This window comes from Triplophysa dalaica, chromosome 19, assembly GCF_015846415.1.
Source record: "Triplophysa dalaica isolate WHDGS20190420 chromosome 19, ASM1584641v1, whole genome shotgun sequence".
Classification (NCBI taxonomy): Eukaryota; Metazoa; Chordata; class Actinopteri; order Cypriniformes; family Nemacheilidae; genus Triplophysa; species Triplophysa dalaica.
In genome coordinates, this window is record NC_079560.1 from 11,895,274 (window position 1) to 11,908,780 (window position 13,507).

Consider the following 13,507-nt stretch of genomic DNA (forward strand, 5'->3'; position numbering starts at 1 on the left):
TACATTGTATATTACCATATATTTTACTTTGTTAAAAATATATTTTGTTTTGAAGATGTTTGTATATTTTTAGCTGGAGCCTGTGGTTAAGCATCTGTTTACCTTTTTGAAGACAGGTGGATTGGGGAGAGGAGGGCCGAACTGTGGCACATCTTCACGCGCTGTGACAGATACCTGCACCATATAATCAAATATGTTTAGTGTATTTACATTTTTTATTTTAATTGACCTTTTTGCATTTGGCAGACGCTTTGGCGTCTCACATTGTATTATACTATATATCTGTTTCTAATTATGTGCCATCCCTGGGATCAAACCCATGACCTTGGCATTGATAGCGCCATGCTCTAACAACTGAGCTGGTGTTTTATTACCATATAATTTCAACACAATGAAGAAATCCGAATTTTAACATTTTCCCTCAATTCCTGTGCAGGTGAATATGACATGCTGAGGACAGACCTTGTAAGTGGTGTCATCTGTGCCAGGGTTCTCCACCTGCACAAGGATGTACGCGTGGAGGAAATTGGAGGCAATCATGTCAGGCACGAAAGGTGCGGCCTCCTCTTGAAAAACTGCAGCTACGATGTCATTCCCTATGTGCCTCTTTCTTTGGACCTTTGTGGAGAGAAACATTCATCATTGCTGGAATTAGTTCTAAGGTAACCATCAATGCCCAAACATGAGGGTCGACTCAACTTTTTTGTTCCTTTGGGAGACAATCACTTTATTATAACCTTAGTAAGTACCTGTTGTGTGTCTCCTTCTGTATAGGGCAGTTTAGTGGAGATGTGAAACATGAGTTCCTGCCCCCTAAACACAGTGTAAACAGACTGAGACCCCGTCTGACCGTGAGACACATCCAAACCACCTCGAAACCTGCAGGTGAGACGAAGAATAATGATAAAACAACACTACTAGCTTACTTCATTACCTGTTTTCCATTAACATCTGTCAACCAAGATTTTATTGTATTTATTTTGAACAAAATAATGTTTTAACATTATATTTACAGCCTCCGAAATTTTTTGAAAGACTATTAAATTTTTTGTTTAAGACAGCATTTCCACATGTATTGTGGCCATCTCAGTCCAATTTCTTTTGAATAAAAAAATCAAACCTCAGGAGTAACATAAAGTGACAGCATACAAGACACATGAAAACTGTCATAAAAATCGAGGAAATCACATAAAAAAGTTTTTGAACTTTCCCTTAATACATGAACAAATGTTACTGTTACAGTATTGCTTAAAAGTGAATATAAACGTCTATGTCTATGCCCTATATGTTTATAAAATAATCACAGTCGTGTTTGATAACACGTCCTAACCAATCACATTCAAGTTCTCGCATCTCAATATTTCACCACCTCAATATTGTTTTTACCCTTTAAAGTCCTGCAACTCTACACAGTCTCCCAGCACTTGGAGGAACTCTGTGAAGGCTGGTGTCTCCTCACTGTTCCCAAACAACTGCTCCTCTGAGGTCTGCGTACAATAGAGAGACCAGCATATAAGAAGATGGTTAAAAGTTTTTACAAAATATTAAAGTCATAGTTCACCCCCCAAAACCAATTCTGTCATTATTGATTCACCCTCAGGTCGTTTAAAAACAGTATATGACTCTTTCTTTTGAGAAAAACAAAAGAAGATACAGTATTTTGAGAAAACTCCCAGTTTTATGCATACAATGGAAGTCAATGGGGGCCAACGTTGTTTGGTTACCAACATCCATTGCAATATCTTGTTTTGTGTTCAGCAGAAGAAAGAAAGTTAAACAGGTTTGAAATGACATGAAGGAGAATAAAATGAATGAATCTAAACTCTGTGTAAATCTATAACCCAATTCTGTCACTTTTTCTCATGGTTGCTGAAAGTAAATCAGACTGTAAGCTCATGAATATTTAAAAAGAAAGCACTATACTGTTATTGGATGGTAATGTGTTGCAAAACAACTCTTTGCAACATGAGCCCCGCTACATCTCTATAACTTTGCCACTGCAATTCAAGGTTAACCTCGCAAAAGCAGTGCTAGTCTTGTTTAACCCTGGGTTAAAAGTGGCCTTGAACCAGGGTTTAAAAAGACCCAGGGTTAAGTGCATTGAAAAAAGCCCCTTAGAAAACTGCAGATGATGGAAACAGCGGGGAGTGTGAAAAAAGATAACAGGAAGTAAGAGATAAAATACTTGAGGTGGAGCTGCAACCTATTGATTTATTTCTTTTGTGATTAAGATCCAAGCAGTTTGATAAGCATGACTCTGTGAAAGTGTCCTTGGGAGGCTCAGATACCACACCACCCGATATTCACAGTGTTTACATGCAGCCCATATACAAGAACATTTGCTCACCTGGCCAAACTTCTGGTAGACGACGCCAAACTTATAAGTGTTGTTTAACTCATGCTCATCATAATTCACTATTAACTGAGAACCCTGAAAAAACAGTGTTTAGACAGTGATGTACAATATCAAATCGGCTCAAATACAGCATACATTATATGCAACATATACAGTATATATGGTTTGTGAATGTAGTTATTCTGATGTCTTTATCAGAGATTTGAGTTGTTTCATATGTAGATTAATTATGACCTAAAAATCCATCCCATGTAAAGCTGTTTTATTCTCCTAAAGCATCTCAATAGAGACACACACAAATACTTCTTTACAGCAACCACAAATGCTAGAGTGCAAAACACAACAGACGTAATTTTGCATAACTGTCATTTGTGTTTCGCACATCAATATCTCGGCCAGAAACAATACTGTGTTATTGAAAATGCAAAACTCCTCCTTAATCACAGACTCATTCTTTTATTGAGCCATAGAAAACAAATGCGAAGGATCAGCATCGTGTGATTACTAAAATTTAAATAATCATCAAATAATTGGATAGAAATGAATTCATATTGGCAAAAAAAGCTTAATAATATTGTTAAACTCACCTTTGGGTAAAGCACGGGACTAAATCTCAGACACATAATGTCTTCACATAGTAGCTGTAGTACATAACAAAAACAAAGTAAACAACAAGATACAGGAACAAGTTGACCAGTTAAACTATTTTTACTTACTGCTTGTTGCATTTTTGTGCTAAAAACTAACCATTTTGGTACATATAATGTGCCATGCAATCCCAAAATAACAACCTCTCTGCAAAATGTTTCACACTAACCGCTAAGATTAGACTGAAATGATCAGGGACTTTTAAACAAATTAGCGACATTTTGATCCATCTGAAGGATGGTGTGAACTTGATAACCCCATCAAGTTTCTGCTTATCTAAAAGGCATCATTATTATTTAATAGCACAACCTTAAGAAAAAGCCCCAAATCTCAGAAGATGAAGCAAAATATTATTTTGTAATAATATGACCTAATCTGGCTGACATATTGCACAGACAATTTAAAAACACTTTGATAAGACTTAAGAACATGAAGTATGCTAGAGTTTCAATGGGTTAAATCTTGTGAACGATCTCTGTCAGTCGCACTCATTACCTTGGCTAACTGAGGGACACTGGGGAGCTCAGTCAAGCCCGCTAAAGAGATCCTGTCATAGATTGTCTTCGATGGAGTCCTAAGTGAAACAGAATTTGACAGAAAAATACAATCAAACCTTCAAAATGTGCCAATCATGTAATTACACATGAGGGATTGAAGAACTATTATTACCTGAGGATGATGTGCAGGTGCTCCTGCTCCTTCACCTCTTCGTGTCTGAGGGACAGAACCAGGTTGCCATGGTTACTGGCTGTGCAGTAGAAGTTCAGATGTTCCTGAGACCGACAGATAAGAAAAACGTTTCAATTTGGAACGAATCCATTGCTAACATAAAGAGCGCTGACTGCTTATTATTACAGCGGTGACAATAAAGACACCCTGCAAGCTTTTCAATTTAAATTATCAAAGAAAGATTTTGCCCAAAGCTTTTGTGTGCATAATAGCATTGATGTAGAGACTGAGGATTTGTTAGCAATGCAATGTTTGAAAGCACAGGGGTTTCAGACCCTCTGCTATATATAATGTTGAAAGGTTCAACTGGCAGCAATTCATATATACAGTATATATTCAATATATACTCTTAAAAGGGTGCTTCATGATGCCATTGGCCGTCTTCACATGAAATGGACAGCCATGATGATGCTTATGTGTTAATGACAAATACAGAAAATACACAAAATTGTTGCGATTAAGAAATGGATCACTTTAGCAAAAGATTAAGTTAATTCAAAAAGATTCATTATACTGAATACAATACATTATACTTTAGCTATATTTATAGCTAGTATCTGTACTTTATCAGTGTATCTGCTTATTTTATTGGAGTACAATATAAAGCATACATCATAATTTTAACTCCACTGCATTTCATTCATAAATTGTTTGCCCAGGTACAGGTAAAATCTATCTATAGTGGTGAGTAGATGTGTATGTAGATAGAAAACTCACATTCTAAGGTAATAAAAACACAATGCTTCATTATTTAAGGTCTTTATACACCTCTGAAGACATAATTATGTATATTATATTGCATCTCTGTCAGTAGATCTTCTAAAACAATTACAGATTGCACCTTTAATAATTAAATATTTAAAGATCTAGTTTCTTAATACTTGATTAAAATTAAAAAGTGCTAGATTTTCTATGTAGTTAAAGGTACAGTTTGTAGAAATCACCGCTAGAGGGCGCACGATCAAAACAATAACAATCGCGTAGCTTGATGACGCTGTGTAGAGGGATGGAATGATGGGATATTTTGTCTTTAACTCCACCGCTGATGGATCCGCTGATACATCAATCAGACGGTAATGAGAAATCATGATAGCGGAAGAGGTAAAGTAATAAAGTTTTATAAATGTTGCGTTTGATGAAATAATTTAATTTCATTATAATAAATGAGATCGGACCGACAGTACAAACTACTTCCGCATCTGTCTACGGCAGCGACACGCAGTTGCTACGTCTGTAGAGGTGGTAACAAAGGGTAGCGCGGATATGACGCCATTGACAGGCGACTAAACGGCCCCGGTCCACTGTTCAGAATAGCGATTTTCTCAGGATTTAAAAGCAGTTGGAAACATTTGAGATATTGTAAGTGCTCAGCTGAAAAAAATAAACAACATTGGCCGAGTGGTTTTTGGATATTTTACTGCTAAATTCTTACAAACGGTACCTTTAATTAATAAAGGTTCAAATGTAATGTATTTGCAGTGGAGTAAAAAAGTATATATCGTCGCTGTCCTTCAGAAACCAATTAGCTGTTTTTCAGGAAATGAAAAATATTTGTACTATTTAAATGATTTCTGTGTTGTCACAGTTGACAGGCACTTTTTAATACTTTAAGTATTTGCTCAGCCCATTGACAAACATAAATGGTGACTAGTAATAATGATTAAAAATCGTCAAATATGGAGATACAAGGTTTCAGAAGGACAGCAGTGATATTATGCTTTATAATGTAGTACAGTAACTATTTAGCAATAAGAAAACACTACTTGAGTGTAAAACCTGTTATTTAGTCTTCTTCATTTACTTATAGTTGTTCTGTTTCATTACATTCAATTCAAACTGTAAACTCACAACTGTAAAATTCAGTGTCATTTTCTCTATTCAGCAGTGGAACAAAACACAGGCTCGCACAAATCTACATTTTGTTTTTACCTATTGTAAGTTTTTTTGTTGACCCCGATACAAAATGAGTTCTCACCCTGCCCAGAAAGTGCTTGCGGTACGCACGGATGGCAAAGTTACTCTCCAGTCTGTACCCAAACTCTCCTGAATTCCCTCCCTCTCCATCTTCCTCATCACAGTAACCATTCTCCCAGTGTGGAATGGAGGCAGGGACCTCGGGATCTTCTATCCAGTAACCTCCAAACTGAGGCATGATGACCTGAGGGAACGGTTCACCCCGCTGTAAAACCTTCAAGAGAGCAAACAGACCATTAGAAAGAGACATCTACCCCACATAATGTTATCGTAAAAGTAAACAATACAGAAGGATAAACAGATAAAGCTATATTTTACAGAAACGAAGAGATTCTCTCTGATTTACCTCCTCTATCCGTGGGTATGGAATGTAGTCATCCTGGAGAGGCAAAAATAATGATTCATGAGATAATGATCTAAATGGACATGTTCCTAGCGCTTTCAAATGACCCAGGTGACATGCGGGCAAGCTTGTTACGTGGCATACATCTGTAGCTCATGCATACACATTATATGAGAAATGACATGCAGTTCAGTTGAAATGAGGAACAATGAAACAAGCACTGAAGGATAGAACTGTTTCTTTGACGGTTGTTATTTGAGATTCACGTTTATGAACATTTCGCATTTTGATTAAATCTAGTTTGATACTGCATGAGCACTTTAAGTCAAAGGTTTGGCCATTCACTGTGTATCAGACACGTCTTGTACTGAAACCATGATTTGTATTTGTCTACTGGACTCTAAAGGTGCAATGTGTGTGATTAAGGAGGACCTATTGACAGAAATGCAATATAATATACATAACTATGTTGAGCTTTTTATATCTACATTCACAGCGGGTCCCCTTGCATGGAATTCACAGTTTTGTTTCTCCAGTAGCCCTTAATGGACGAACTGGTCTACAGAGCGCGCTTTGTAAATACGTGATCTTTTTCGGCAAAGAAGTGAAAGCCAGAGGACATCTTTGTCCTGTGTCAGCCGCCTTAGTGATTCAAAAGGGAAGGGTGAGCGGTTGGTTGCGAAAAATCTCCACATTGATTTTCAGATGCCGCGAAAATCTCCACATTGCACCTTGAAGCATAAGCTTTTAAAACAAGTGGCACATTCAGACAAACGTATCCAAACTTTCGGCTCATATTGTATATGTAACATACTCGAATCATTACAGTATTTAACACATACAGTGTAATGTATCAAACATCATTCACAAGGACATGGAATAGCAGCCTCCTGAAACAACCCAACTTTGCTACATAAACGTAAATGGTGTTGTTTTTCCATGCATTCTGACCTTCACTCTTTGTGGGCTTGACCTCAACTCCTCCACCTCAGAAACCTGCTACGGGGTCAGGGTCAAAAGTTGCAGGTTTAAAACCCGAAATAGGACGTGTGGTATAAAAGAGAGGCACAGACACCGCTCTTTGAATGCGCTTACGAAAACTAAACTTACCAATTTACCAGTACAGAGCTGCTCTAACTCTATTGTTTTAGGTTTATTAATATCTTTGGAAGTTATATATTGAGTTTTTACCTCCATCTTGTCCAGAGCTTCAAAGAATTGAGTAGACTGTTGAGAGAGTAACACAATGATCAACTTATAATGAGGCAATATACTTCGGTCAACAACACATGCATCTGTTAGGTGTGAATGACACGTCCATGAGTCGCTGTAATCGAGTGCTTATAAAGCAAACAGTACTCACAGTTTAGAGTACTTAGTATCAAAATCTGCTCGTGGAGTTGCTGAATTGAGACTGTCAGACTTTCATATTCATTTTTATATAAAAACCTTCAGGTTTAACTCTTAAGAACATCTTGTGTGTTTTAATGGATGCCACAACTTCTGACCAATCATACAAGGTAGATAACATTGTCACAAATTTGCTTATTTTTATTATAGACCTAGAAACACTTCAGGTTGAACTGTATTTTCCAGTCTTTTCTTTTCTTTAGGGATTTCCTTCGTCCTATGAGGAGCATGTAAACTATCTATGGCTTTCAGCGGAAGTCATGGTCTACTGAGTAAGCAGGGCACAAGCAGGTTTACAGATTCTGTTTTTTAGCAAAGACACAAGAAAGACAGTTTTATCTTGGTGAACAAAACGAGTAAATAATTGCTGCATTTATTGACCAATAAACAATTTATGAAATCTTGTCCTGAGCCTTGGCTCCCTGCCTTCCTTTGCTTTCTGCAGCTGTAAGCTGTTTGAAGCAAATTTCCTTTCATTGCTGATTCATAACAGCCACCGAGAGCCAGACGGGGTGCTTACCTTCATGGTGGGAGGGGCAGTTCTTGGAGGAGAGGGAGGGCAGTCTGCCAGGGGCACATTGGAGATGGTCAGACACTCCTGTTTCCTGTAACATAGTGACATCACCACTTTCATTTCATGTTTTTAAGATACAACTACAATAATATTCTGTTGTTTAAAAGGATTGTTAACCCCCAAAAAAATTTTTCACCATTTATTCATACTCATTTAACACCCGTATGACTTTCCTTCATCCGCAGAACAAAAAAGAAGATATTTTGAGGAACGTTCTTAAGCAAATTACATTGGCACCATTGACTTCCATTGTATAGACACAAAATGTCTTCTTGAGTTCCACAGAAAATGGAGAGAATGAAATACAAAATGTTTATTTTTGGGAGAGCCATCCCTTTAAATGTATTAAAATGGACTATCGGTAGATAACATTTGTTTTATTTTACGTGGAGCTACATGGAGGGGTCACATGACCTGCAAATTAGTAAACGCCACTGGTGACATCATGTCTTCTTAGCAAATATGATCACGTCAGTGAATGCAATACAACATTTAATAAGCAAAATAAATACATTTAATAAAAAAATGTACGTAAACGACTTTGTATCGCAGATACGATAACCTCGATAACTGAAACCCTGACTATGGCTTCAGACTCATTTCACTCCACTGAAATGTTCCTCTCCCTATTGAAGATCTCAAGATCATCAATAAAAAATAGGCAAAGGATGGGCAATCTGTTCTTTAAATGAGTTCTCTGGACACCAGCCTGACAGGTAGAGGATCTAGAGGCTCTTGCTTAAAATTAATTTTCCTTCGCTTCTCACCTTCTTCTTCATAAGTGAGACATGGATAAAGAGACTGAAAGAGAGAGAGAGAGATGTGGACAAGGATCTAAAAATACCCATCCCATCATTCATGAGCCCCTGCAAATAGATTCCATTAATCCATCAATATACTCATATTAGGGAGTAAAATGACGTATCGTTTATTACGCTCGATAAAGCAAACAACATCTTTCTCACGTACACAAACACTCACAATACTAGCAGAAACACCAGATCCAAAGTCTACATGCACATTTATAGAAAAGGCCTAAAACTTTTATGCAGACTTCAGCTCACATCTAAAAACCACAAAGACTGAAAATATAAAGCACTGAATAAACAGCACAAGATAAACACATCACGACCAAGAGAATTATTTTCACACCTAAATATCAGCAAGTCTCCCTCTGTGAGGATGTGAACAGCTTACTGTCAATTTGTTTTTCATTGTAGCCGACACAAAAATCGCTTTTTTATCATTTCAGATATGTGATCCAATATAATCATGTACAGTCAAATGTTTTGTACTTTTGTTGAATAGGTCAATAAAAATGACATTTAATGTTTATCTACTAGATACTACATTGATCATACAAAAGCCAAAAAGCGCTGGTCCCCATCGAGTTCTACTGTATACACACAAAACCAATGGTTTTCTTCAAAATTCATCGATCTATCTATCTATGTCATTCTTAAAGCAACATCTCTGAATCTAAGCATGAGAGAACATACAGACATTTTTTTAAATAAAAACATCTTATAAAATCTTAATGTTACAGCGACGAAAATGTCTAAAAGAATGAACCATGTACTACAAAGCAAGGCTTATAAACAACACGGCACTGTACATTAAGCACATCAAGATTTCTGTATAGATCACCTTTTCAATCTACTATTATTTCTAATATTTTAAAATATTCAAAATGCACGGACCTTAGGAGATCTATAGGACTATGTTAACTGCAAGTTCTCTAAAACATTGCCCTTGAGTTTCAATTTCCAGTAAAAACTTTGTGTCAGAATCGCCAAAACAGATCCGAGCACTGCAGCTGTGCTCTGTATAGCTGAAGATAAACTCAACAAATGCACATAAACAGTTCTGACCTACACATTCAATACAGGTATACATGACCCACAATGCCGTTCACCCACCACTGGCCATCGGTCTCCGCCAATCTCCGTCTCTCACAACGCTTGCGTGAGCGGTGCAGGAGTCCGATGAGAGCGGCAGCAGCACGGACGCCGGCTCTCCGGCAGCGTACCCTGGACCTAAACTCAGACATGGCTAAACCTAAGACCTGGACCCGTCATATCACAGCAGCTAGGACTGAATGTGCATCGTCACCATCTCACTCTCCAGAGATGAGGTGCTGTCCTCACAGCACAGGCTGTGTGTGTGCATCTTTCACCAGCGATACCTCTCATTCTCTCTCTCTCTCTCTCTCTCTCTCTCTCTCTCCTCCTCTTTTGCCAGCCCCTCCTCACATGGTATTTCACTTTGACACCTTCTTCTCCATTAAGACGCCTTGATTGCTTAACCTTCGCTGTTCTGTCTCTATGCTGAAAGAAATCTTCATTTTTCTGCTCAGCTGCGCTGCATTTTTCTCATCATCTCTCGTTGTACATCTTTTTATGATGAAGATAATAAAGCACTTTCTCCTGTGGTATACAAAGACACAGTATGGATATATTGCTATTCCAGCTCTTTGCCTCCTCCTTTTACTGTAATACATGGATTTCATAGTGTGTTTGTTTTGTTATTTGTTATATGACCGTCAATCTTTTCAGCTTTTACTTTCTTGTAGGGTTATCTTCATCGAGATCTCATTATATCACAATAGAAACCAATTCTGGAGGAAAAACACCAAATACTATTAGAGTTCTCTTTGGAAATCTTGCTTCAGATTGGTCAGTCAAGGCTTTTATTTTGCTAAGTTGTATACAGTAGTGGCTATAAGTGATGTCTAACCTTTTTGCTCTAATATTTTGATTTAATTATTATGATTCAAATATTTTGAATCATGCATTAAAATGTTTGATGCATGTTGCCTGTTTGTGATTGAAGTGTAAACATTAAGCTCTGCTATGGGAACATTTTAAGGAGACTTGTCAAAAAATACACAAAACACAAGTAATTTTTTGAGTGAAGGGTCATTTTATCATTCTGAACTATATAATTTGACTTTTTATAGGTTTATTTTGTGAACTAGTGACAATGTTTCTCTCAAATTTCAAATGAAACTTGTATTTGATTGAAATGGAACAAACTGGTAAGAATAACAAAAAAGATGCAATGTTTGCAGATCTTGAATACTGCAAAGAAAACAAATTCAGTCTTTTAAACAACACTGTACTAATGTTTTACGTGTATTTTAGGATCAGTTCAAAAATGACTATTTGAAGGAAGCACAACTTCATGTGTCTTTAGATTCTCTCAGTCTTTCACATTGATGTTGGGTGATTTACTTTAATATCACTCGTGATGTTTGTTTCTGTTAAGATTCAACAGACACTGGACTGGAATTGCCACAACACACACAGAAATGTTGATTAAAGACAAAACTGAAGTGATCTTTATTTTTTCCACGACGGTATACATACATTTTGCAACAATGCCAATCTGACTGCTAATGATTCCTTGCATATTGTGCCAGATATGCACTCAAACTCAAATCTGTCTCATAATTAACAACAGTTGAAGTATTGTTAAAATAGCAATGGCTTCATCAAATATGTTTTGCATCCGTTGTGTTAAATGTGTGTTGTCTTAATCGACTCCTCTGCCAGCCGGTAATAAGTCCTAAGGAGATTTTCAAGGGCTGCATTTATACTCCATGCAATTACAAGGCCATTTTCATCATTTATTTTCACCTGCTGCACAAATCCGCTTCTATTTGTGAAGACTTTACCTCGAGTAAGAGAGTCTGCATATGAATGTACTCCTTCCAAAACATCAACAGCATTAAATGCTTGGAGGGATTTTCTAGCTGAAGGGAATTATCACCGTACGCACGGGACAGCGCCGGTGTGTCCTTCTTTGATGAGGCGTACAGATTCATGAGGATGCATGTGAGTGTCTGTCATGACAACAGATTAAAGGCAGCCAATACAAGCCAGAACAAAAGTGTATCGATACACATTGAGCTATACAATGCATTGAGCACAACATGACAAAAATTGCTTTTCCAATAACAATCAGCAAACACAAAGGTTTCTACATGGTCTGTGTGATTTCCAAATTTGAATGTTGTTTTCACCGACTGACAAGACCGAAACAATGGTGTTATTCAGTAAAAACAAGATAATGTTCTCTGAGATACATAAGTTAAAATCATAGCTGGTGTTAAAAGCGGGAGTAACACGTTGTTTTGAGGAAGGTGACAGACGCTGATGTGGGGATGTGTGAGTGCAGGGATAGTGAGTGGGGGTGGAGATGATATTGACACATGATCGAATCATAAATGTGACAATTTCACAATATAAGAGACATCTGGACAGCAGTCTGGATGCTGTTATTTCGCTAAAACATGAAGGGTATACATGAAGCAACTGACAAAAAAAAGGGTTTGAATCTCTTTAAAACATTGAATTCCTTTTCTGTCTGTGAGAGAAGATGCATTTCCTTCCAAAAAGGTTATATAAATGAGCTGAGGTTTGAGATTCTGAGGTTTGCAATTTACAAAGATATGAGACAAAAAACTGTTAAACTTGATTTGTGGAATTTGTAACATTAAATAAAAATAAATCTGAATAAATAAATAAAAAACTGCAGAATAAGTACACTTTTCAATTTAGCCATTTAATCTGAACTTGTTGGGACCAAATGCTAACATTGTGCACAAAGTCTTATGATTTTGGTTGTTAAAATGAGTATCTTCACTGCATTAAATATCAAATACATTTGTTATTTTATAACTAGACGTCCCGCAAAGTCACCAAATGGTGGATGTGGGTTAAGCCCCGGACAATTTATGGAAATATCACAAATGTGTATATCACAATTATTTGCAATAATTAAATGATCATGATTCTTTAAAAAAATGTGTATTCAAATTTTTCGCTCGATGCAGATAGCAGAGAGACTGAGATGTGAATGTTTGCATGTGATGCGTTGTGTGAAATATAACCAGCTATAAGAATGTGAAACATGTATATTGCTTATGTCATTTTCATGTCTATTTTGTATTTTTTCTTAATATCTTAATATAATTTAAGTTGATTTAATAAACATAAGAGCATTATTATATCGGATATGGCTGTTCAACGATTAATCGTGATTTGTATTCATATAATGTCTGTGAACTATGGATATTAATTTTGTTTTCATAAAAACATACACGTACATGCATATATATACACGAAAAATATAAAATGAACAAATGTTTATATATCATGTAAATTATATAAGAAAAATCGAAAATATTCAAATGAATATATGTTTATATGTCATTTAAATTATATATCAATATCAATATCAATATATATATATATATATATATATATATATATATATATATATATATAGTTAAATGCAAATCTTTACTAAATATATACACGCATGTATATGTGTATATCACTTTATTTAACAATATCGTACAGCTAGTGTAGTGGGATCACCAGAGCAAGAAAGCCAGTTGTTAACCCACAGTGCAAGCACATAGAAAAATCCACACCATGTTCATATAAACTTCGATAACTCCTTTACA

The 13,507-nt window shown here is 36.4% G+C and overlaps 1 protein-coding gene across 10 annotated transcripts in view; it reads right to left on the reverse strand.

Annotated features, from left to right (window-relative positions):
* The window catches only part of rap1gap2b (RAP1 GTPase activating protein 2b), a 52,712-nt gene that overhangs the window by 4,196 nt on the left and 35,009 nt on the right, over positions 1-13,507 (reverse strand). For 7 of the 10 annotated variants that reach the window (XR_008904624.1, XM_056730268.1, XM_056730265.1 and 4 more), the window contains 13 exons: positions 7,981-8,065; positions 7,242-7,277; positions 7,002-7,049; positions 6,054-6,086; positions 5,709-5,921; positions 3,674-3,777; positions 3,500-3,578; positions 2,944-2,997; positions 2,348-2,431; positions 1,387-1,487; positions 750-879; positions 463-618; positions 103-174 (listed from right to left, as the gene is read on the reverse strand). Coding sequence is in view for 9 of the 10 variants with exons in the window: in XM_056730268.1 (XP_056586246.1) it covers positions 103-174; positions 463-618; positions 750-879; positions 1,387-1,487; positions 2,348-2,431; positions 2,944-2,997; positions 3,500-3,578; positions 3,674-3,777; positions 5,709-5,921; positions 6,054-6,086; positions 7,002-7,049; positions 7,242-7,277; positions 7,981-8,065 (1,195 nt within the window). In the remaining variant the exon portion in view is untranslated. Of the gene's footprint in view, positions 1-102; positions 175-462; positions 619-749; positions 880-1,386; positions 1,488-2,347; positions 2,432-2,943; positions 2,998-3,499; positions 3,579-3,673; positions 3,778-5,708; positions 5,922-6,053; positions 6,087-7,001; positions 7,050-7,241; positions 7,278-7,980; positions 8,066-9,953; positions 10,145-13,507 lie in introns of those variants that run through there. The other 3 variants (XM_056730263.1, XM_056730264.1, XM_056730266.1) reach the window with 3 other exon arrangements.